The sequence below is a fragment of the Artemia sp. Qi Xiang Cuo genome, chromosome 9 (assembly GCF_049724085.1).
Source record: "Artemia sp. Qi Xiang Cuo chromosome 9, ASM4972408v1, whole genome shotgun sequence".
In the NCBI taxonomy this organism is placed as follows: domain Eukaryota; kingdom Metazoa; phylum Arthropoda; class Branchiopoda; order Anostraca; family Artemiidae; genus Artemia; species Artemia sp. Qi Xiang Cuo.
This window is the reverse complement of record NC_142802.1, coordinates 45,705,969-45,728,866: the sequence shown is the minus strand read 5'-3', so window position 1 is coordinate 45,728,866 and position 22,898 is coordinate 45,705,969. Positions and strand designations below refer to the sequence as shown.

The window sequence follows — 22,898 nt, the reverse complement described above, 5'->3', positions numbered from 1 at the left end:
AGTTTATGTGCATTCAGCTTGTCAAAATGGCGTGGCGAACAGAAACTAATTTTGAAAGAAATTCCTGAAAAAGAAATTTAACAAAATTAAAGACCCATAATAAAACAAGACGATCAGATATAAGCAAAAATAAAGATAACAGATACTGATATAGATGTATAAATAAGTCCTAAAACGAGTAGAAATTAAAATGAACACTCAAGTCAAACTTGAAACGTACAGAGATTACCACAAACATGAGTCTGACTACTGCTCCTACCTCCCCTTGCTGTAAACCTGCTGGAATCTGTTGTTTATTTTCCCTTTACTGAAAATAAATTATGTTTTAAACGGTTTACCTCGTGATTGTAACATTGGAAAAAAAATACTGTTAGTTAAAATCTTCAATTAAGGAGATTTCCAGGAATTAATATCACTATATATTGAAAATTCAGTTTATTTTCGTACGTTCTTTCCAGTCATCTTGCTTAACATAGTGATTTTATTTTTAATTTAAGTTTTGAAAAATTAAAACACATTAGTTAAAAAACATACTGTTTTCAATGCAACACAAATGACGCAATAGACTCTAAAAGGTTTTCGCTTTTTTTCGGGGGGGGGGGGGGGTAGTAGCCAAACTCATTTTTGAGTAACTTTTGTTTGTTTTTGCTACTTGAGTATTCATTTTAGTTTTTACATTTTGGGACTTAATTATTCATCTATATCTGTATCTGTTATTTTTCTGTTTGATAATTAATTTTTTTTTCTGTCCGTTTTGGGTTTCGTTTATTTTTTGTTGGTAATTTCTGGTCGCTTTAAGTTTGTATAAGAATTTATTTCTGCTCGTCGTAAGTTTTAATATGGCTCTTCGTTTATTTGAAAAACTTTTTCTTCGGTTTTTTTTTATTAATGAATACAAAAAAAGACCAACTTTTTATTCTCGTGTTTTTCCCGCACTCAATATATAATAACAACTCTAAGATAGCAGGAAAGTTTAGATCTAATTTCGTATAAATAATTAATACTCAGATACTCGTACATAAAAGGTCACCAGAAAAAAGTGCTTCCGCAACTTCCAACTAGATAACCTACATACTTTTTACGATTTGCTAAGATGTTACTTGCTTTAAAATACAGGTGTTCTTTGGAGAAATTATTTCTTAGTTTCTGCATTATTATCATTAAACCTCGCCTGCGTATGCAGCCTGTCCCAAGCCAGGATAAAGAGGGAGGGTTGAGCTGTGGGCTTGCCACCGACACCCGGGACCTCAAGGGCCTGCCCTCGGGGGAAATCCTAACTGCAACCGAAACATCAAGTTTGAGCCTCGGATTTTCGAACCCCCTATTGTTGACAACCTCTGCATGCCCACGGACAAGATTTATGAATGCGAAACAACAACTCAAATTTGGATTCTGGAACGTCCGCACAATGTCTCAAGACTCCAAGACTGAACAAGTACTGAGTACATTTAAAAATTATCATCTTAACCTTCTAGCTCTGCTAGAAGTTTAATGGCTAGGGTCTGGATCAAATAAACCGGATGGAGGTATAACCATTGTGCAAATTGGTTTACAGCAAAAGTGTGAACAAGGAGTAGCCCTAATGCTGACAAAACAGGCTTCCCAGGCTCTAATAAAGCGAAAACCGGTGTCACCTAGAATCCTGAAAGTCCGCTTCATCGGCGCGCATGCGAAACTGTCAGTAATAGTATGCTACGCACCCACCAATGACGCCACCGACGAATCAAAAGACGAATTGTACAGAGCTCTCAACTGTGTAGCAAACGACGTACCACGGCATGACATAGCATGTTTTCTAGGAGACTTTAACGCGAAAGTAGGGAACGACCGATCCTTTTCCCCAGAGGTTCTCGGCGAGCATGGCCTGGGCCAGCGAAACGAAAACGGAGAATTACTTATCGACTTCGCGCTCCTTAACGACCTAGTAATTGGAGGTAGCTATTATTTCATCGGGATGTACACAAATATTCTTGGATATCTCCCGATTGCCACACCCGAAATCAAATTGACCATTGTCTTTGGAACAGGAAGTGGAGATCAAGCCTACTCGATATAAGGGGATATAGAGGAGCTGACGTCGGTTCAGATCATAATCTGATGGCAGCGAAAATCCGCCTCAAATTGAAAAGAAATAGAAACCCAAAAAAGCTCCCTTAAACCCAGTCTTTGACTCGGAGAAACTGAGGTTGAGAGAATTCAACCAAGCCTTTAAACTAGAGATGCGGAATAGATTTGGAGCCTTGTCTTTACTAGATGATGCTCATAGCAATCAATACTGAGAAATCATAAAGTTGTGCTTTCACGATGTAATGAAACCACCTTTGGATACCGCAAGAACCCAAAAGGCCAGTGGCTATCTGACCAAACATGGGAACTCATAGAGACAAGGAAAAAAGTAAAATCATCACTTATCCAAAGACAAACCCCCGACCAACAGATCCTCAGAAACGATGAATACAGAGCCGCGGATAAAGAGCTAAAGAAGAGTGCCAGAAAAGATCAGAGAAACCTGCTGGAGCGAAACGTAGCGCAGGCAAAAGAGGCAGCGAAGAGAGGTGATTCAAGAGCAGTCTATAAAATCACTAATAAGATTATTGGAAAGAAATCCTCTATTCAACATGGACCAGTAACAGACCCCTGGTCATCCTGATAACACAGCAGTCTGACGTAAACGAAGTTTGGGCCAGTCACTTCGAGAACCTGTTGAATAGACCTCCCCCAGACGATCCCAGCAACAACACTGCTTTTCTTAGATATTAGCACGGATCCGCCGTCATCCACTGAAATTATAGCAGCACCAAAGAAGCTAAAAATGGGAAGTCGCCTGGCGAAGATAGGATATCTGCGGAAATAATCAAAGCGACTGTTGTGACCTGCCTCAAGTTCTGGACAGCGCTGTTCGCAGTAATCTGGACGACCGCCAAAATACCTTCGGATTGGAAACGCAACACCCTTGTGAGGATCTTTAAGAAAGGCGATACGTCCTTCCCAGGCAACTGGCGAGGAATCTGCATGCTTTCCATACTCAGCAAATTGCTGACGCACATTTTACTGCAGAGAATCAGCTCGCAGCTCGACAGACACCTTCGCGACGAGCAACATAGATTCAGACCGAACCGTTCATGCGCAGACTTGATATTTACTCTACGGCTACTGACGGAAGAAAGCAGAGAATGGCGCTCCAAAATCTATATGATATTCATCGATTTTGATAAGGCATTTGACTCAGTAGAGCGCCTAAGTCTGTGGAAGATCCTACTGCATTATGGAATCCATGAAAAGATAGTTTCGCTGATCGTTGCGTTTTATGAAGATAGCGAGTGCTGTGTAAAGATACCAGATGGCCAAACTCGTTTCTTCCGCATTCTGTCAGGAGTTAAGCAAGGTTGCGTGTTGTCACCGCTGCTTTTCGTAATCGTCATTGATTACATACTGCGAAGTACAAGAACAGACGGAATCCAGCTGAATCCAGAAACACGCCTCAATGATGTAGACGTCGCTGACGACATCGCCGTCCTGGAATCATGCAAGCGAAACTCCAAAAACTTGACAAAGTAAGGGAGAGAGGTGGCCAGGTCGGCCTGAAAATAAATAATGAGAAAACAAAATGCATGGCTACCACAGATTCACCCCTGAGCATCACTTGCGGAGACCAACACATGGAGCAAGTCGTACATTTCAAATACTCGGGAAGCATAATAGAAATTCAGAGAGGAAGGAAAATAACAAAATGAAAAATAAAATCAAAAAATGTGAAAAACGAGGATTTTGTCAGCCAGTGGCGAACCATGAAGAAGGAGAAATAAGCAAATATTTCGACAAAGACCTCCGCCGAGTCGTCCTCAGTGCTAAACAAAAAAGAAAGAAAGAGAAACCAATGAAAATCGAACCTTTCGAAGTTTACTTGTCAACGACAGAACAGAAACTAAATAAGAACCAGGTTGGAATCAATGAAAAAGAAAACTACCAAGATGATTGGGCAATAATCCTTTGTTTTGGTATTACTTTGGTTGGCCAGCAAATTCGTTCATCATTTGATGTGCAAATAGGTTCTTTCAAGTTATACTGGGTGAAAATATTTATTGAGTCCTTCAAAATTAAACTGTCGTAAATTGGGCTTAATGAAATATCTCAAGTATCTCTATTTATTGCTAAATTTTGGTTCATGTATTTTTTTATCTCAATTGTCTCTTTAAAAATTTGTGGTAGACCTTTTACCGTTGATATTAAGGTTGCCTCGACAAAAAGAACCAGGTGGGTTGGATTTACGAAAATATGGGAAGCCAATGCCGAATCAAAGTTGTCATTGTTATTTTTTAATCTCAGGGACTTATCTATTGAAATTTTGTGCTCATGATAAGTCCCTGAGATTAAAAAATAACAATGACAACTTTGATTCAGCATTGGCTTCGCATATTTTCGTAAATCCGACCCATCTGGTTCTTTTTGACGAGGCAACCTTAATATCTACTGTAAATGGCCTACCACAAACTTTTAAAGAGGTAATTGAGATAAAAAAAATACATGAACCAAAATTTAGCAATAAATAGAGATACTACAGATATTTCATTAAGCCCAATTTAAGACAGTTTAATTTTGAAGGACTCAATCCATATTTTCACCCGGTATAACTTGAAAGAACCTATTTGCACATCAAATGATGAACGAGTTTGTAGGCCAGCGAAAGCAATAGCAAAACAAAGGATTATTGCCTAATCATCTTGGTAGTTTTCTTTTTCATTGATTCCAACTTGGTTCTTATTTAGTTTCTGTTCTGTCGTTGACAAGAGAACTTCGAAAGGTTCGATTTTCGTTTTTTTTTCAGTTCTTTATTTTTGGTTTAGCACTGAGGACGACTCGGCGGAGGTCCTTGTCGAAATATTTGCTTATTTCTTCTTCTTCATGGTTACCACTGGCTGACAAAATCCTCATTCTTTCACCTTTTTTGATTTTATTTTTCATTGTGTTATTTTCTTTCCTCTCTGAATTTCATTTGTCATGTATAGCCAGTGTGGTCTAAGAACGTATTTAGCATAATAGAAAGCACCGGATCGACCACAAAAGAAGTGCTCACAAGAATCGGCCAAGCCAATGGGGCCTTCAATAGATTACGGAAGGTATGGCGGTCCCAAAGCTTATCTATACGGCTAAAGCTACGATTCTTCAATAGTAATGTTATGCCAGTGCTGCTTTACGCAGCCGAAACCTGGCAGCTGAACCAGGAACAAGAGAGAAGAATACTTGCTTTCGAAAACACATGTCTCAGAAGAATTCTCAACATCCGCTGGTAGCAGAGAATAACAAACATAACCATCTGTGACAAGACTAGCCAGCTTCTTGTGACATATATCATAAGAGTCCGCCAATGGAGATACCTTGGCCACGTACTACGTATGGACAATCTCCGACTACCAAATGCAGCGCTCCATTGGCAGTCAACGGGTGCACGCCGCAGGGGTAGACCCAGAAACACCCCGCGTCGAACGTACCAGACAGATCTCCGTAACATGCACAAATCAATCCAACCTCAGTGGGAGGACATAATTGCAGCAGCAAACCTACGGGAAGATTGACGGCTCCTTCTTGATGCCCTGGGTGCCTCTGGAGGCACAGGCGGATCTAAGGTAAGGTAAGGTATCATTATATGTACGCGAATCTAGAATTTCGTATTTTTCTTAGGAAAGATAGACATGAATACGTGTCCATATGCTTTGTTTCTAATCTTCTTGGGGGCGATCGTATCAAACTAGCGGTCACAGAGTGTTTTCTAATATTTTACAAATTGTCGCAATATTTCACATTTTGCCAAACAAAACCAAAATTTGGGCTCGAGTAAAATCACGGATTAAAAAACGGCAGAGGGGACTTCCTAAATTATACCATGAGTACCAACAATTTATTAACACAATAAAATTGTTCATAGACAGTTACTATTATGAGCGTAAGACTGAAACGCTTCAGTGATCTTATAGAGAGCTCAAGGGAGTGCAGAACGAGGACATGAAGGTTGGACGGTGACAGTTTTGTGGCCAGTTATAAGCATGCAAAGGTTGGTACCACATATCACATAAGACAGATACACTGACAAAATTTATGTAATGAAAATGTCCAACTGAAATAATTTTATCTCCATTGCTTAACTTACGAAAATCCAAGACTCCTGCACTAACGCAATAAATATTTGTCTCCTTGATGGCAGCCCCACAAGATTATATGAAGCAAAATGGCAATAATGCTAATTCATCTGTCAGAAATCTAGCGTTTTCGCCTCATTTGGCAGCATTGAATAAGCTTATACTTGTGATGAAGGTACCGGCTCGTCCTTTGTTATAAAGGCCAAAGTCGTATCTTCTTTTGTGCCGGATGGTTTTGGCATCTTACTGTAAAGTGATTGAAGAAGTACCTGTCGCCTCATACAAATTGAGAATCAGAAATTCCGCTTCTCAATTCCTTCAACCAAATCTATGCTGTTAATGGTTAAGCGAGCAATATGTCACATCTCCCTTGACATGAAACCTGGATATACTTATTTTTTTTCACAAGTAGAACCCGTTTTAGGGCACCATAAGGCCAACTGGCCTTCCTGGCACACCAAAATGGAGTTTTTTACGCGAGAAAATTTCTTGGGGGATGCATTTCTTGCTTTTAAGGCGAGATATCCAAGCACCATTTATCGCCCTTTTTGCCCATTTGCATTTTTTTTCTTGACATCATACTCTAACCCTGATTGAACTCTTTTCCAGTTAATAGAGAATTTTTTGGACGAAAATCAAATTCAGTCAAGAGTTTCTTGTCCAGTGCATCAATAATACGCACATTATCTTATTTCGATCTTTTGCCTCATCTGCTTATCATCTTGATTGCGACAAGTTACTTGGCTTCTTTTATCCGAACCGACTGACTAGGCTTCTTCCTATTTCTTGTCTTTTTCTTCACTTTTGAATACCTGTGCCAACAGTACTGGTAAAAACACTAGGAACAATCCCCTCAAACATAGTCGTTTCAAGAGTTGATGGGTTCTTATGCATAGTACTTTGAGAGAGGGTTTGTCCATCTTTTTTGTCCCATTTCTAAAGAAGCCTTTCATGATGGTGTCCGGAGATTCAGATTTGTCCATTCATTACATGTTGTAAAATTACCCCACTCTGATGACATCACAGAGCAATGAAAAATATTACAACACACCAAATGCAACATGCAACAAGTGTGTAACCTTCCCTTTGACTGAGGTCGCCTCTGATGCAAACGGAAATCGACGATTAGCGGCAATCTTGACCTCAACAAAGTTTCTCGTGGCCTTACATAAGCGGCAACGAGATCCCTTGCTCATGAATGGTCCTATTAAAACACTTAGTTTTAACTTCCCGTTACGTTACGTTGATAGTAAACCCGGCCTTAATTCGCTTATTTCAAACTAAATTTCAGATGGATGAGGTTGTCCGACTTTTCCCTTATGGCACTGCTGTTCCTATCAAATTAAGGTTCTGGGTCCGTGCCAGCTTGAGTAGGGTCTAAATACTATCCTGCGGAAATTGTGAGATGAAACAGTTTGAAGCCGAAGAACCGATAAAAATGTCGTAAGAATCCAGGATATTATGCGTTCGGATCGTCAGTTGACAGTCAAAATAATCAGGAAAGAGTTGAATTTGACTCTCACCACTATTCATCAGATTTTGACCCATGAACTGGGGGCTAAAATATATACAAAATTGTTCCAAGACCTTACGCAATCTAGAGGGAAAGGTCCCTCTAGATTACGCAATCTAGAGACATCTAGAGGGAAAGGTCCCTTGACTTGGATTCGATCGGAATGATCCGCATTTTCTGGAACGTGTCATTGCTCGTGATGAGTCCTGGGCATTTGAGTAGGACCCAGAAACTAAGCGCCAGTTCACGAATTGGCACACTTCAACTTCCCCAAGGCCCAAAAACGCAATGGACTGGAAGTCAGAGATCAAATGTATGCTGATTTTTTTTTATATCCACGGGATATTCCACAAAGAGATTGTACCTCAAGGCTCAACGATCTTTCGCCAGGAGGTTCTTGAAAAACTTCGAAAGAGGGTCATTCTTTTGAGGCCAAACTTCAAAAATAGCTGGGTGTGGCATCATGATGATGCTTCTTGTCACACAACAATTTCAATAAACAAGTTTTTCGCCAGTAAAATCATTCTTGTGGCTCCACAGCCCCCCTATTCACCTGACTTGAGTCCTTCTGCCTTTTTTCTCTTCTGGAGGTTGAAAAATCCTCTTAAGGGATCTCATTTTGGGACAGTCAAAAACATTTAATGGCAATAACCGACCAGCTGAAAGCTATTCCAGTATCTGAGTTTCAGCATCTTAGTGGAAAAACCGTCTCCACTGACGCGTGGCTTCAGAATGAAGTTATTTTGAGGTTGACAATATAGCCAATCAGAGATGAAACAAATTTTAGGCCTATTTTGAGCATTATGAAGATATTCAGCCAAAATTGGATTCAATTTTTTCTGCATTGGGGTCTACTTGAACCAAAGATTTGTGGATGCAATTTTCAAACCGATTGCAGACGAAATTTATAGGCACGTTTCATAAGTCTTCGATCTCTTGGTTTGGACCGATCAAAAACGTCAAGTCTAGAAGCCTACCTCATTTTAGTCTGGGCTGACTAAACTATTCCAACTCCTAGCAGATGGAAACAAAAAGTTGATCTGGCCCTCTTCAGGCGAAACAATTTTTTTTTCAGTTTTTACTGTACTGTGCTCTTGGTCCAGAGACTTCGGGATATGAATATTTCAATCTGTCTGATAAAATTAGCCCTTTCTCATTTGACCTATCTTCGAGAAAACCAACACTTTTGCAAATTTTTTGTTTGTTTGTATGTTGGACTCCCTTCGGTCCGAAGACTTGCAGAGACAAGCTTCAGAAAAATGAAGTTTAGACCCAGGTTGGGGAGTTCGTGCCCCCTATCTTTAAATTTGTTTGTGTATTAGAATTCACTTGGCCCTGGGGTTTACAAATGCAGATTTCAAGCCATTCGGGTATCAACAGTTTTCAGTCCTTTTCCGGGCCGCATTTTTGGTCAAACATATCTTTTTCGATCCTATTTTTAAGCATTGGGGTCTCCTTGACTTACGGATGTAAGTTACAAACTGTTGGGCAAAAACAGCCTCTGTCCACTGTCGAAGGTCAATGTCCCTAGCCTGTATTTTTGATTTATATTGTTAGGGTTTCTCTGGCCCACAGACATTTAAATGTATGTTTGAAGCCTTTGAGAGAGAAAAAAAAAAGTCATTTTGGCTTCTTAAAGCCAAACTGGTATTTTTTTTTAAATTCTTGGTGTTTTTTCTATTTCTTTTTTTCTTCAGCAAATGACTTACGGAAAAAAGAATCATGCAAGCCAGAAAAAAAACTATTGACCTCTTTGGCTCAGCTAGTTTCCCTTGGGTCCAAAAACTTAGGGACACAAGTTTCAAGTCGTTCAGAAAAAGTGTTTTGGTCCTTTTTAAGAAGAACGAATATATGTTGTGCTTAAATTTTATTCTTTGTATTGGGGTCCTGTGGAACCAAGGAATAACAATAAAACTCCATGCTAATAAAACAAAATGCTCTTTTCGGGCCCCCAAATTGCCCCTTTTTGAGGTCCGAGATTTATGGGTGTAGATTTCAAGCCGCTCGAAAGACAAACATTTTTCGTCATTTTTGGTAAAATACACGATTTTTGGGCATTGGGGGTTCTCCTGATTTACAGACGTAAGTTTCAAGCCGATCGGCAAAAACGGTTCTTTTCCTCATTGTCGGGGGTCAGTGTTTCCAGCCTAGATTTTTTTTTTCACATTAGGGTATCTTTGAACCAGGGACATACAGATCTATGTCTCGAGCTGTTAAGAAAAAAAAAAAGATTGTTTTAGCCTTGTATGGCCAAGCCTACATTTCTTTGTTAATCTTTTCTTTTTCCTATTAATTTTTCCTTGGGTCATGGACTTACAGATAGAAGATTCAAGAAAAACAGAAAAAAAATATTAGACTCTTTGGTTCTACTAGGTTTCTTTTGGCTTAGGAATGCAAGTTTCGAGCTTTTCGAAAAAAACTGACCCTGTTTCGGGGGTAAAAAAAACTGAACAAATGTATATTAAGTTTAAGTTTGTTTGTGCACTGGCATAAGACAATTGTTTCCCTTTTTTTATTAAGCATTGGGGATACTTTAGGCCAAGGACTTACTTGTGCACTAAGTTTCCCTTGGCCAAAGAACCGTTCAACTATGCTGAACAAAATGACTATCTCAAGATTTTGATTGAATGTGTTTGCAGATTTAATAGGCTTGGGATGAGGGCTGATAGGTCTCAGATTACTTTTGACTCTTAAAAAGGGCACTAGAACTTTTAATTTCTAATCGAATGAGCTCCTTTCACAGTTTCTATGATATTACTACCTATGACAGTGCTGCGCTACCTATGATATTGCTTATATGCCCCTTTGAAAACCTGCATACATACAGTTTTTTCACTTAATTAAAATTCCCCTAAACGTACCCTGAAAGTTTCAATATTAAGAGTATACAGATAGTGCGTTTTGGTTAGTTCAAAATGTGCCAGAGCTTATCCTGAAAGGTCCAACTTATTAATATAAGCCATTCCCGATGTATTGATGTGTCACCCTTTTGACGATTCACATACTCATAGTCGTTTTGATTTAGTTCAAAACCCGCCTAAATATTTCTTGAAAACTTAACCATATATCCTTAGCTAGCATAGTAGCAGAAGCAGAATTAGTCCCAGTATGCACATAGCACCTTTGGTTTTCTTCAATACACCCGTCAACATGCGCTGAAAGTTTTAACTTCATACCATAAACCCTTCCTGAAGCATTGCTGATCTGAACTCTTGACAACCTGTATGCGCATAGTGTGTTTCGATTCAGTTCAGTACTATATAAATATTCCCCTGAATTTCGGCCTTAATACCATTAGCTTTAGTAGAAGTAGTAGTAGCAGCAGAAGTAAGAGTAGTAGCAGTAGTAATAGTAGAAGCGGTCATATTAGGAGGCAAATAGTGACTTTTGGTTAGTTCAACGTCCCCCACAAAAAAACCCTGTAAGCTTCAAATTCTCACATCAATCCATTCCTAAGATATTACTGGTACGCTTTTTCGACACCCTGCATACAGACGACGTATTGTGATTCAGTTCAATTTCCCCCATCATTATTCCCTGAAAATTTCACCTTCATACTCTTAGGCATAGTTGTAATAGTAGTCATAGTAGTAGCAGTAGTACTAGTTGTAGGAATACTAGTAGCACTACTACTTGTAGGACTAGTAGTAGTATTGACTGTAATAACACTAGCACTAGCAGCAGCAACAGCATTAAAATATTGTCTTTTGGTCAGTCGAACGTCCCCCTCATCAAGCCCTGGAAGTTTCAACTTAATGCAATTAGCCGTTGCTATCTCATTGTCGATGTGCCCTTTTGATAACCTGTATATTCGCAGTTTTAATTTAGTTCAAGTTCCCCCTCAACACTTCCTAAAATCTTTATCTTAATCCTCTCAACTTTACTAGTAGTTTCAATAGACCCACTAGTTGGAGTAGTAGTAGCAGTAAAAGCAGCAGAGGTAGTGGTATTAGTAGTGTTATGCACATGTTGTCTTTTGGTAAATTGATTTTCACCTTTAAGCATTCTCTGAAAGTTCCAACTTAATACCCAAATCCATTCTTGAGATACGCCCTTTTGACAACCTGCGTGCACATAGGGAGTTTTGATTTAGTTCAAATTTCCACTCGATATTCTTTCACGTTTTCACCTTCATAAGTTTAGTCTTAATAGTGCTAGTGTCATAGTAGTAGTGGTAGTAGGAGGAGAAGTAGTAGCAGCAGTATTATTGTATTAGTAGTAGCAGCAGTATTGCTGCATTAGCAGCAGTATTAATGGCAGTAGTAGCATGAACATGCTGCCCTTTGGTCAGTTGAGCATCCCCCTCATGATACCCTAGAAGTTTCATCTAGATAGGGTAAGCCGTTCCAAAAATACTGCTGATACACCCTTTTGAGCCCCTTTTGACGACCCTTTCTTCTTAATACTCTTAACCTTACAAGCAGTTGCATTAGAAGTAATAGTTGGTGTAGTTTAGTAGCAGTAGTGAAAGTAGCAGTGGTATTAGTATTAGAAGGACCATGCACATTTTGCCTTTTGGTCAATTGATCCCGCCTTTAAGCATTCTCTGAAAGATCTAACTTAATACCCGAATCCATTCTTAAGACCCACCCTTTTGACAATCTGCAAGCATATAGTGTTTTGGTTTAGTTTAAATTTTCCCTCAATATTCTCTCAAATTTTAGCTTGAATACGCTTACCTTAATAGTAATACTATCACAGTAATAGTGGTAGTACGAGTAGTAGTAGTAGTAGCAGTAATATTTTTATACTAGTAGTACTACTAACAGTAGTAGCAGTAGTATTAATTGCAGTAGTAGCATGTACATGTTGCATTTTGGTCAGTTGAAAATCCCCTTAATGATGCCCCGGAAGTTTCATCATGATACGGTAAGCCGTTCAAAAAATGTTACTTATACGCCCTTTTTATTATCTGTATACACATAGTGTGTTTTGATTTAGTTCAACTTTCCCCTCAGCATTTCCTCAGATGTTTTTCAATATCCTCAGCCTTGGTAGTACTCACCAAAGAAGCAGTAGTTTTAGTGATAGTACTGGTAGTAGTAGTAATAGTAGTGGTAGCGTGCAAATATTGCCTTTATTAACAATTGATCCTCTCCCTTATCATTTCCTGGAAGTTCCTAATTAATATACGCGGTAAATAAAAGTTCAAATAGGGATAAAATCCTTTTAGTAGACAGTGTTTCACAAACAGTGATATAAATTCACGAAAAACACCAAATATTTTGGTCGCATATGCAGTGACCGTCATCAGTAGTAAAACTGGTATTTCAGTAGAAATATCTGGTATTTTTTTTTTTGTGAATTTCTATCACTTTTTGTGAAACACTGTCTATTAAAAGGATTTTATCCCTATTTGAACTTTTATTTATCGTCATGTAAAGGCAGTGTGGTCTCCAAAATGATCTACGTAATATATTCAGTCATTCCTGAGTTAAGCCCTTTTGACAACAAGTATGCACATAACCTGTTTTGATTTAGTATAACACTCCCCTCAACATTCCTTGAAAGGCTCACCTGAATACTCTTTGACTTTTCGGAAAGTAAAGGTCAAACTTTCCCACCATTCTCAATAACATATACTATATGTAAACAATGAACGAACTGCCTAACTTGCAGCCCTTGTCAGGAGGGCGGTGAGGGGTGACATCCCCTAAAACATTATTACTGGACCTTGCAACTATGCCTAACAATATAAGTGTCTCAAAATTCTGATAGGACGTGTTTGGGGAAATGAACGGCGCGCGGGGCGGGGGCGGCTCTAATTACTTTTTACTCTTGAAAAGGGCACTAGAACTTTCAATTTGCAATCGAATGATCTCCTTTCCATGTTTCTGCTACAACTCCATCTATACGACGTGAATTGGTAAGAAAAAAAAATTGATACACTGTGCCCGCTTAGCTCTTTACTTAGGCAGCGCTATTACGCTGACTATTATTGAACTTACAGCTGTAAGTCCCTGGGCCAAGGTAAGGTGAACCTATTATTACAAATATCTATCACAAAATTGTAACTCTAGCCAATTGAGAGATGAGCTTGACGTATCAGCTCAATACATAAGTAACTGGAAAGTAACACAAATAGTAACACAAGGGACCTTAATGCAAAGAAAATTTGACTAGGGGCTCTTGCTCCCCCCCCCTAAATGGGGCAAAGAAAAAGTATTTTGGGGCTCTTGGATTCTTGCCCCCCCCCCTAAGGGCGCCTAAATGGGGCCAAAAAATGTAAAGCTGTTTTTTGGCTGGCTTGAAACTTAAATTGACCAAGAAAAAATAAAAAATGTGGATTGAAAGTTTAATATTCATATTAGGGCCCGACCGACTGATGTATTGGCCGACCGATCTTATCAGGCCGATACGAGGGTCAGTGTCATAATCGGATATCGGAGAAAAATATTGGTTATCGGCCGATATATTTTCTTCTATGCACAACTTGTCCAGAAGATGGCACCAATTCCTTCAGGTAATTTTTGCTTGTCCAGTCTTTGGGGGCGGAGTCACCAGCTAAGTCTGACCATGGTGGAGAGAGTAGCAGAGGTGAGTCAAATGAAGTCAAAGTATATATCTTGTCAGTACTTGTCAATACACCAAGTGCAGCAATTTTCTAAATGTATGGGGACTTCAAGAACGTACCATCTACCAAAACAACTGAAAACAATACAATAAACCAGATATTTCTGTTTGATGAGTGTTTACTTGGGTTGGTGAATCCAAAAATCAGTCGATTAAAACTCTGATATCCAGTCAAGGGTGCATCTAAGGGGGAGAGGAAGTGTTGTGAGGTGGGGAGGGGGAGTTCCAAAGTGTCGCGAATAAAAATTAAAGATATATTTTTGTGGGAGAATAGTATTAGAAATGTCGAGAAATAGTATATATACTATTTTTGTGTGGGAGAGTCCCACATATAGTCGTGTGGGAGAAATAGTATAGGTCTATTCTATAAAGCGTTCCAGTTTGTTTGTTTGTCTGTTCGCTATGTATTCCTAAACACTTGGACCAATTGGACTGATACTTGGCATATCTGGGATAAGAGAAGATCAAGAAGTTGACATGAGGGGATTGAATATATCGAGCTTTGTTTAAAGCACTTATAACAAGTGTGATTCCTTTGCAGAAAATGGCCGAGAAGGGGGAAAGGCCGACGTATTCGTTTCCATTCTTTACTTATGTATGACTTGAAACGTGAATATATTATCGTTAACTATGTCAGTATTTTTTTCCTGTATATAGGGACTACTACTACTAGCAACTCATTTCAGCACAAAACCGACAAGGCCAACACAGCTATGCATCCTCCTCCTCCATCCCAATTATTTCAAAGCCTTCCTCTTTACGCCCTCCCAGAAAGTTCCCATTTCCGTAGATCTTTCCTTACAACATCTTACCACCCCATTCGGGGAAGACCTGCTTTTCGTTCGGCCCTAGGAACTCCTACTTTGGAACTTTTGAACTCCCCCTTCCAACTTCACACTTTAAATCTTTATTCCTCTTTAACTTTATTCTTTATTCTTTAATTTTTATTCTTTAATCTTTATTCTTTAAATCCCTCCTCCAAATTTAAAGTTTGAGCTGCACGTTTGTATTCAGTGTATCTAGCATGGATTCGTTAGTAAGAGACCATATCATATGAATGTAAAGTAAAGCTTTCACATTAATATGTGAATGATTAAAATTCGAAGTCCCGCTATTGAAATTTGGGTTTTGAATAATCAACTTCAATAAATACCTTACGCTTCTCTCAATTAAACTTTCACGTATTTGTGTTTATGTAACTAAACCGGCTTCCTTGATTAAATATTTTTCTTATTTGTTACTTCCACAAATATACACCATTTCGTTATGTGCTCAAAAGCTGCTGATCAGAAAAGGTAAAGAAAATATAACAATTCTTGTAAATGGCCTAATTTTTGGAATCCACAGTGAATTATTGAGGCTGTTGTTTGGTGAGTAATAGACAAGGGAGAAACATGTGAGTATAAACATGGGCAGAGAAAGGGATGTTTAAACTTTAGGTAAGGTTTTTTTCCGGGGGGAATTTATCGGCAAATTATATCAGTATCGTATCGGTACGATACCGACATATCGGCATCGGACACCAAAATCCATATTGGTCGGGTCCTAATACAAATACTTATATTTATTCCTTAAAGTCTTAATAATTTTTAATATATTAAAGAAAAAAGTCAAAACATTAAAAATGTATTTTGTTTTCAGTAAAATTCAAATTATGTTCTGGTCTTCAGAAGGCATGGGGAGTGTTAGCCCTACTCACATTAGTTTCTGCTTTTTTTAAGTTTGACTTGGTTATTTGTTGTAATTTCTGTTCCTTTTGGGTTTCATTTATTTATTGAGTGATTTGTTGAAGTTTTAAGCCTGGAAAATTATTTGACTTTATTTCTGCTCATTTTTGGTTCAATGTAGCTCTTTACTTTTTTTTAAAACTTATTTTGCGAAAAGTTTTTCAAATTAAATACCTATCAGAAACAAAAAGTTTTTTGGCCCGTTTTCAGACCACCTAACACCCACCAGTCCACAAAAATCTATGGTCCTCTTAGCCCAGGAAACTATCTCTAAAATTTTCAAGCCAATCAGACAGCCAAGATCAAACTTTCCCGCCATTTTTTATGCTAAAGAAATCTATCTCTGAACAGTGGTCAATTTTCACACTTAAGCGCCATTACCCATGTGTCATATTTATCCACCTTCCGATTATTTTTTTTAGGAAAGTTTTTGTTACATATAAGGATATTTACACGTTAAAGCAAAGAATAAAGAAATTCAGAATTGATCATGTACCATGTTCATAAAATTCTCTTTGTCTGTGATGGAAAACGTTTTATCACCTCATCTATATTCTGCCTGTCATAGACGCTTTGCACATCTTGTACTTGTATTGAAGCAAAATGGACAAAAGAGCTACAGAAGAACCTACAAGATATGCACATTGGAAACCCTTTGAGGCCCAAACAACTAACTCTACTTACCTATTATGTGAATAGTTTTATCCTTCTTATTATGTGCACGTCCGATGAGAAAATTCTCTGGCTTTACATCTCTGTAGATAAGATGCCTCTTATGGACATACTCAATTCGGTCGAGCTAAAAAGAATAAGAATCAAAATGATATATATACGTAGTGGAACTGCAAATGATATTGCTCACAACTTGTCATGGCTGAACAAAACCTCCCCAGGTTTGTTACAAACCAAAAAAAAGACACTTCCTAATTTAAATGTTCGATAAAATCGTCCAACTAGCCATCAGCTTTTCCAACATGTTTTACAGAACGGTTTTGGCATGTAGAAGTACAAACTCTAGCCTTTGGAAGGCTGTGCGTCTCATTTCATTTTACTTTAAAAGATTTTTCCACTCTTTACTTAATAGATTTTAACCTTGTAAATATTGTTAAAACCATTAATAAAGAATTGTTTATTCTTAACCCCCCCCCCCCCAAAAAAAAAAAGAAGAAAAGCATCACGAGACTAGACGAGCTTTAACCCTACCTAGTGAAATGAATATAAATGCCTTTGCTTTCAACCATATTTAGCCTAATGATTTTTATTATCCTCAAAGAAGATTCCAAATTTTGAGATCCAGGAACCTCACCCTAAGTGTCAAACTGGAATGCTCCTGAACCGGAATGCCAAAGAAACGAGTCGTAGATTGAACAGATTCCACAGTAAATATGGACGCCAAAGCAAAATAGTGTTTTTACTAACCTTTAACAAACCGAATGAATAGAAACTAATCTCTCAGATAATGAATTTCGTGCAGCATTATTGGTTTTTATGGTTAAATTAAATTAATTAAAACCTAAAAGATTTTGCGAGTTCTTGGGAAATAGCCAGAGTAGGAGCTTCAGACAAACGTGCGGTGAGGGAGTGTTTGGTAGTGTCTTGGCCCTAGGTGACTTAGCACTGTACAATGAATGGTGTAAATTTTGCAATAGTAGGAATTCTAAGGTGTTGTTTATACGTAAATTAAGTCTCATTTTCTGATATTTTACTGGTTATTACCTGACTGTACTGTGGCATAAAATCATACACATTAAAGACAGAACACTCCAAGTTACATTTAAAGTTAAATCTTTGGATTGTAAAAAAGGAGTAATAGTCTCTCACTAATTTATTTATACATCTTTTCTGTTCAAACCTAAAAGATTTTGTGAGTTCTTGGGAAATAGCCAGAGTAGGAGCTTCAAACAAACGTGCGATGAGGGAGTGTTTGGCAGTGTATTGGCCCTAGGTGACTTAGCACTGTACAATGAATGGTGTAAATTTTGCAATAGTAGGAATTCTAAGGTGTTGTTTATACGTAAATTAAGTCTCATTTTCTGATATTTTACTGATTGTTACCTGACTGTACTGTGGCATAAAATCATGCACATTAAAGACAGAACACTCCAAATTACATTTGAAGTTAAATCTTTGGATTGTAAAAAAGTAGTAGTCTCTCACTAATTTAATTATATATCTTTTCTGTGCGCATACGTACAACCTACGTCTATTATTTCCTGATTTGCAATCAATAAACAATCCTTCGTATTTTAGTCATATGAAACTGAGCTCAAACAAATATTCAGGTTTGCACAACCGTAAATTCAAGCATATGCTTTTTGAATTTCTTAGGGCACATTCAGCACGATAATTAACAAATCTAATGTTATCAACTACACATAAGCGGTGCAACACAATCTTGTATAGCAGGTTTTTTTTGGAAATGAGGATAAAGTATTTTTTTATAGAACTCATGCTGTTTAACCAAATTGACAGCCCCGGAAGGTTTATGGGGAATGCCCAAGCCTACTATAACAAGTCGGCAAAATCTTAAAATAAGGTTAAAAATATAGAAGAAGAATTAAAACCTAGCAAAGAAAGGAAATTACGCAATAAGACCGTTGGTTACTTCGGGGCGCCTCGGTTTTTCTATAATGCAACTGAAACTGGAACATCTGTGTTATGTGCAGCCATTGCTTGAATACGCATCTCCGATTTGGGGCCCTTAAGTACAAAATACAGAATATATCGGTGTCATATTAGTAATGACGTTGAAACTGCGTAGAAACGTTCTGCAAATATCATACTCGGTGCAAATTTGTGTTTAATGAATCCACTCTTAAGTCATTGAAAAATGTCCTCTCTTTGTGAGCGTAGATACGAAATTATCCTCACGTTTAGATACTCACTACTCGCGAGTCAAAAGCGTTGTTCGTTGGTGCTACCTCCTTGTACAAAGCGCCTGCCCACCCGAAGCGGAATAAAATCAAACCGTTGAGATGCTGTACCAATCGTTTTAACTCTTTTGTTCCTTTTTTGTCAGTGCAAGTAGAGAGGGGTCAGGAGGTCCCGTACGAACTCCTTATATGGGCATAGAATACAGAACGAACTCCTTATATGGGCATAGAGTCATTAGGGAGAACACGTGGTTAATGGGGTCAATGACCTCTTTTTTCCAAGGTCGATTTATTTGATGTTTCTATGTGTAATAGCTCCGGGGCGAAGGTTGCACATGCGAAATGAATTCTAACGGGAAACAATGTTATTGATCTAGGACTCTAGGGGGAAGTGAATTTCCGAGAACTTGATTGCGTAATCGAAGTGTGTCAACAACAACAACAAAGACCGTGACATTCGCTGAGAGCGTGCACTTACAACAACAAAAACCCGGAATTTGGAACACCTGTGCTGTCGACCTCAATTCACCTATCGTGAATCAATAATTCCCCTTAGAAACAACAAATTAATTTCCCCTTTCTTGACAGATCAATCAATCAATGACATCATCTGTCAGACTAAAAATTTTCGCCCTAGAAACATTTCTCCAGGAATAGAGAGAAAACCATAAACCACGTGGTGCTGTCACGAGTCAGGACACCTGTGCTGTCGACCTCAATTCACCTATCGTGAATCATTAATTCCCCTTAGAAACAACAAAATTAATTTCCCATTTCTTGACAGATCAATCAATCAATGACATCATCTGTTAGACTTTAAAAATTTTCACCTAGAAACATTTCTCCAGGAATAGATTCAAATCATTAATGTTTTTGCCTCGGGAACAGTTCTACTGGTACTGCTCCAGGAATAGATCCAAGTCTTTAATGTCTTTGCCTCGGGAACAGTTCTACTGGTCGAACTCCAAAGGATATTAATAACCCAAGGCCATGGAAACACTTAGGCAAGAAACATCTTAGCGATGAATTGTTTTAGCGCGCGAGAAGGTTTCCTATTAATTTGAAATGCGTTAGCACAGAGATGCCAATAACAAAGGAACACGCTGAATTGGCGTTTAGGGATTATTTGGGCGAAACCGTTTTAGACATTTTAGGGAACTATTTCGGCGAAACAGATAGAGACATTTTAAAAGAAGATTATTGAAGAGATTTTAGAAGAGAATTTGAGTGTGGTCGTTATAATACACAAGTTTCATTTGAACAGTGTTGTGAGGTCCTCTAACCCAACCCCAAAGGGTTCCAATCCTCCTACCCCAACCCCGAAGGAAGCCCCCGGTCCTCAAAGGCCTCTCAAGCTCCCAAAGGCCCTCCACCGGTCCCCAAATGCCCCCCAGGCCCCCAACTGTCCCCCCGGACCCTCAAAGGCCCCCCCAAGCTCCCAAAGGGCCACCGGCGCCCCCCACCGCCCACCCCGCCCCCCCAAGGCCACCCCCGGGCCCCCAAAGGCCCATCGAGCTCCCGAAGGACCAACGGGGTCCCAAAGGCCCTCCACCGGCCCCCATCTGCCCCTCCGGACCCCCAAAGGCCCTCCCTTGGTCCTCAAAGGTCCCCAAAGCACCCCAAGGGCCACCGGCGCCCCCAAAGGCCCACCCCGACCCCCAAAGACCATCACCCGGCCCCCCAAAGGCCCATCGAGCTCCCAAAGGACCAACGGGGTCCCAAAGGCCCTCCACCGGCCCCCAACTGCCCCAAATGCCCTCCCATGGTCCTCACCGGTCCCCCGAGCTCCCAACGGTCCACCGGTGCCCCAAAGGCCCTCCACCGGTCCCCCGGCGCCCCAAAGGCCCACCCAGACCCCCCACTGCCAACACCGGACCCCCAATCCCAACCCCGTAGTGGTTGGTTGTGGTTTAACGTGTCACAGTTAAATTTTCTTGATTTTTCATAGTTAATTTTGAATTTCTTTCGTTGAAATGCAAGAGTTGGAATATTTCAGTAGTGTTTGGTCGTGGTTTACCTTGTCACAGTTACATTTTCTTGATTTTTCAAAGCTCATTTTGAATTTCTTTCGTTGAAAAGCAAGAGTTGGAATATTTCAGCAGCGTTTGGTTCTGGTTTACCTTGTCACAGTTACATTTTCTTGATTTTTCAAAGTTCAATTGAATTTCTTTCATTGAAATGCAAGAGTTGGAATATTTCAGTAGTGTTTGGTCGTGGTTTACCTTGTCACAGTTACATTTACTTGATTTTTCAAAGTTCATTTTGAATTTCTTTTGTTGAAATGCAAGAGTTGGAATATTTCAGTAGAGTTAGGTTGTGGTTTACCTTGTCACAGTTACATTTTCTTGATTTTTCAAAGCTCATTTTGAATTTCCTTTGTTGAAATGCAAGAGTTGGAATATTTCAGTAGTGTTTGGTTGTGGTTTACCTTGTCACAGTTACATTTTCTTGATTTTTCAAAGTTCATTTTGAATTTACTTTGTTGAAATACAAGAGTTGGACTATTTCAGTAGTGTTTGGTTGTGGTTTACCTTGTCACAGTTAAATTTTCTTGATTTTTCAAAGTTCATTTTGAATTTCTTTCGTTGAAATGCAATAGTTGGAATATTTCAATAGTGTTTGGTTGTGGTTTACCTTGTCTCAGATACATTTTCTTGATTTTTCAAAGTTCATTTGAATTTATTTTGTTGAAATGCAAGAGTTGGACTATTTCAGTTGCGTTCGGTTGTGGTTTACCTTGTCAAAGTTACATTTTTTTGATTTTTCAAAGTTCATTTTGAATTTCTTTTGTTGAAATGCAAGAGTTGGAATATTTCAGTAGTGTTTGCTTGTGGTTTACATTGTCACAGTTACATTTTAGTGATTTTTAAAGTATCATTTTTATTTAATTAATTTTAATTACATATTTTGACTATTTCATAATTGTTTTGTTTTTTTTTACATTTTAACAGTTACATTTTCTTGATATTTCAAAGTTCATTTTGAATTTCTTACGTTGAAATGCAAGAGTTGGAATATTTAAGTAGTGTTTGGTTGTGGTTTACCTTGTCACAGTTATATTTTCATGATTTTTCAAAGTTCATTTTGAATTTCTTTACTTGAAATGAAAGAGTTGGTCTATTTCAGTAGTGTTTGGTTATGGTTTACCTTGTCACAGTTACATTTTCAAGATTTTTCAAAGTTCATTTGAATTTCTTTCGTTGAAATGCAAGAGTTGGAATATTTCAGTAGTGTTTGGTTGTGGATTACCTTGTCACAGTTACATTTTCCTGATTTTTCAAAGCTCATTTTGAATTTCTTTCGTTGAAATGCAAGAGTTGGAATATTTCAGTAGTGTTTGGTTGTGGTTTAACTTGTCACAGGTGCATTTTCATGATTTTTCAAAGTTGTTTTTTAATTTCTTTCGTTGAAAAGCAAGAGTTGGACTATTTCAGTAGTGTTTGCTTATGGTTTACCTTGTCACAGTTACATTTTCTTGATTTTTCAAAGTTCATTTTGAATTTCTTTTGTTGAAATGCAAGAGTTGGAATATTTCAGTAGCGTTCGGTTATGGTTTAACTTGTCACAGTTACATTTTCTTGATTTTTCAAAGTTCATTTTGAATTTCTTTCGTTGAAATGCAAGAGTTGGAATATTTCAGTAGTGGTTGGGTGTGGTTTACCTTGTCACAGTTACATTTTCCTGATTTTTCAAAGTTCATTTTGAATTTCTTTCTTTGAAGTGCAAGAGTTGGAATATTTCAGTAGTGTTTGGCTGTGGTTTACCTTGTCACAGTTACATTTTCTTGATTTTTCATAGTTCATTTGAATTTCTTTCGTTGAAATTCAATAGTTGGAATATTTCAGTAGTGTTTGGTTGTGGTTTACATTGTAACAGTTACATTTTCTTGATTTTTCAAATTTAATTTTGAATTTCTTTCGTTGAAATGCAAGAGTTGGAATATTTCAGTAGTGTTTGGTTGTGGATTACCTTGTCACAGTTACATTGTCTTGATTTTTCAAAGTTCATTTTGAATTTCTTTCGTTGAAATGCAAGAGTTGGAATATTTCAGCAGTGTTTGGTTGTGGTTTACCTTGTC

General features: G+C 38.4%; 1 protein-coding gene across 2 annotated transcripts in view; it reads right to left on the bottom strand.

The window, feature by feature from the left end:
* gish (casein kinase I gish) overlaps nt 1–22,898 on the bottom strand; it is a 156,404-nt gene that overhangs the window by 60,059 nt on the left and 73,447 nt on the right. For both annotated transcript variants that reach the window (XM_089094620.1, XM_089094621.1), the window contains exon 5: nt 16,632–16,746. In XM_089094620.1, coding sequence (XP_088950746.1) covers nt 16,632–16,746 — 115 coding nt within the window. The remainder of the gene's footprint in view (nt 1–16,631; nt 16,747–22,898) is intronic.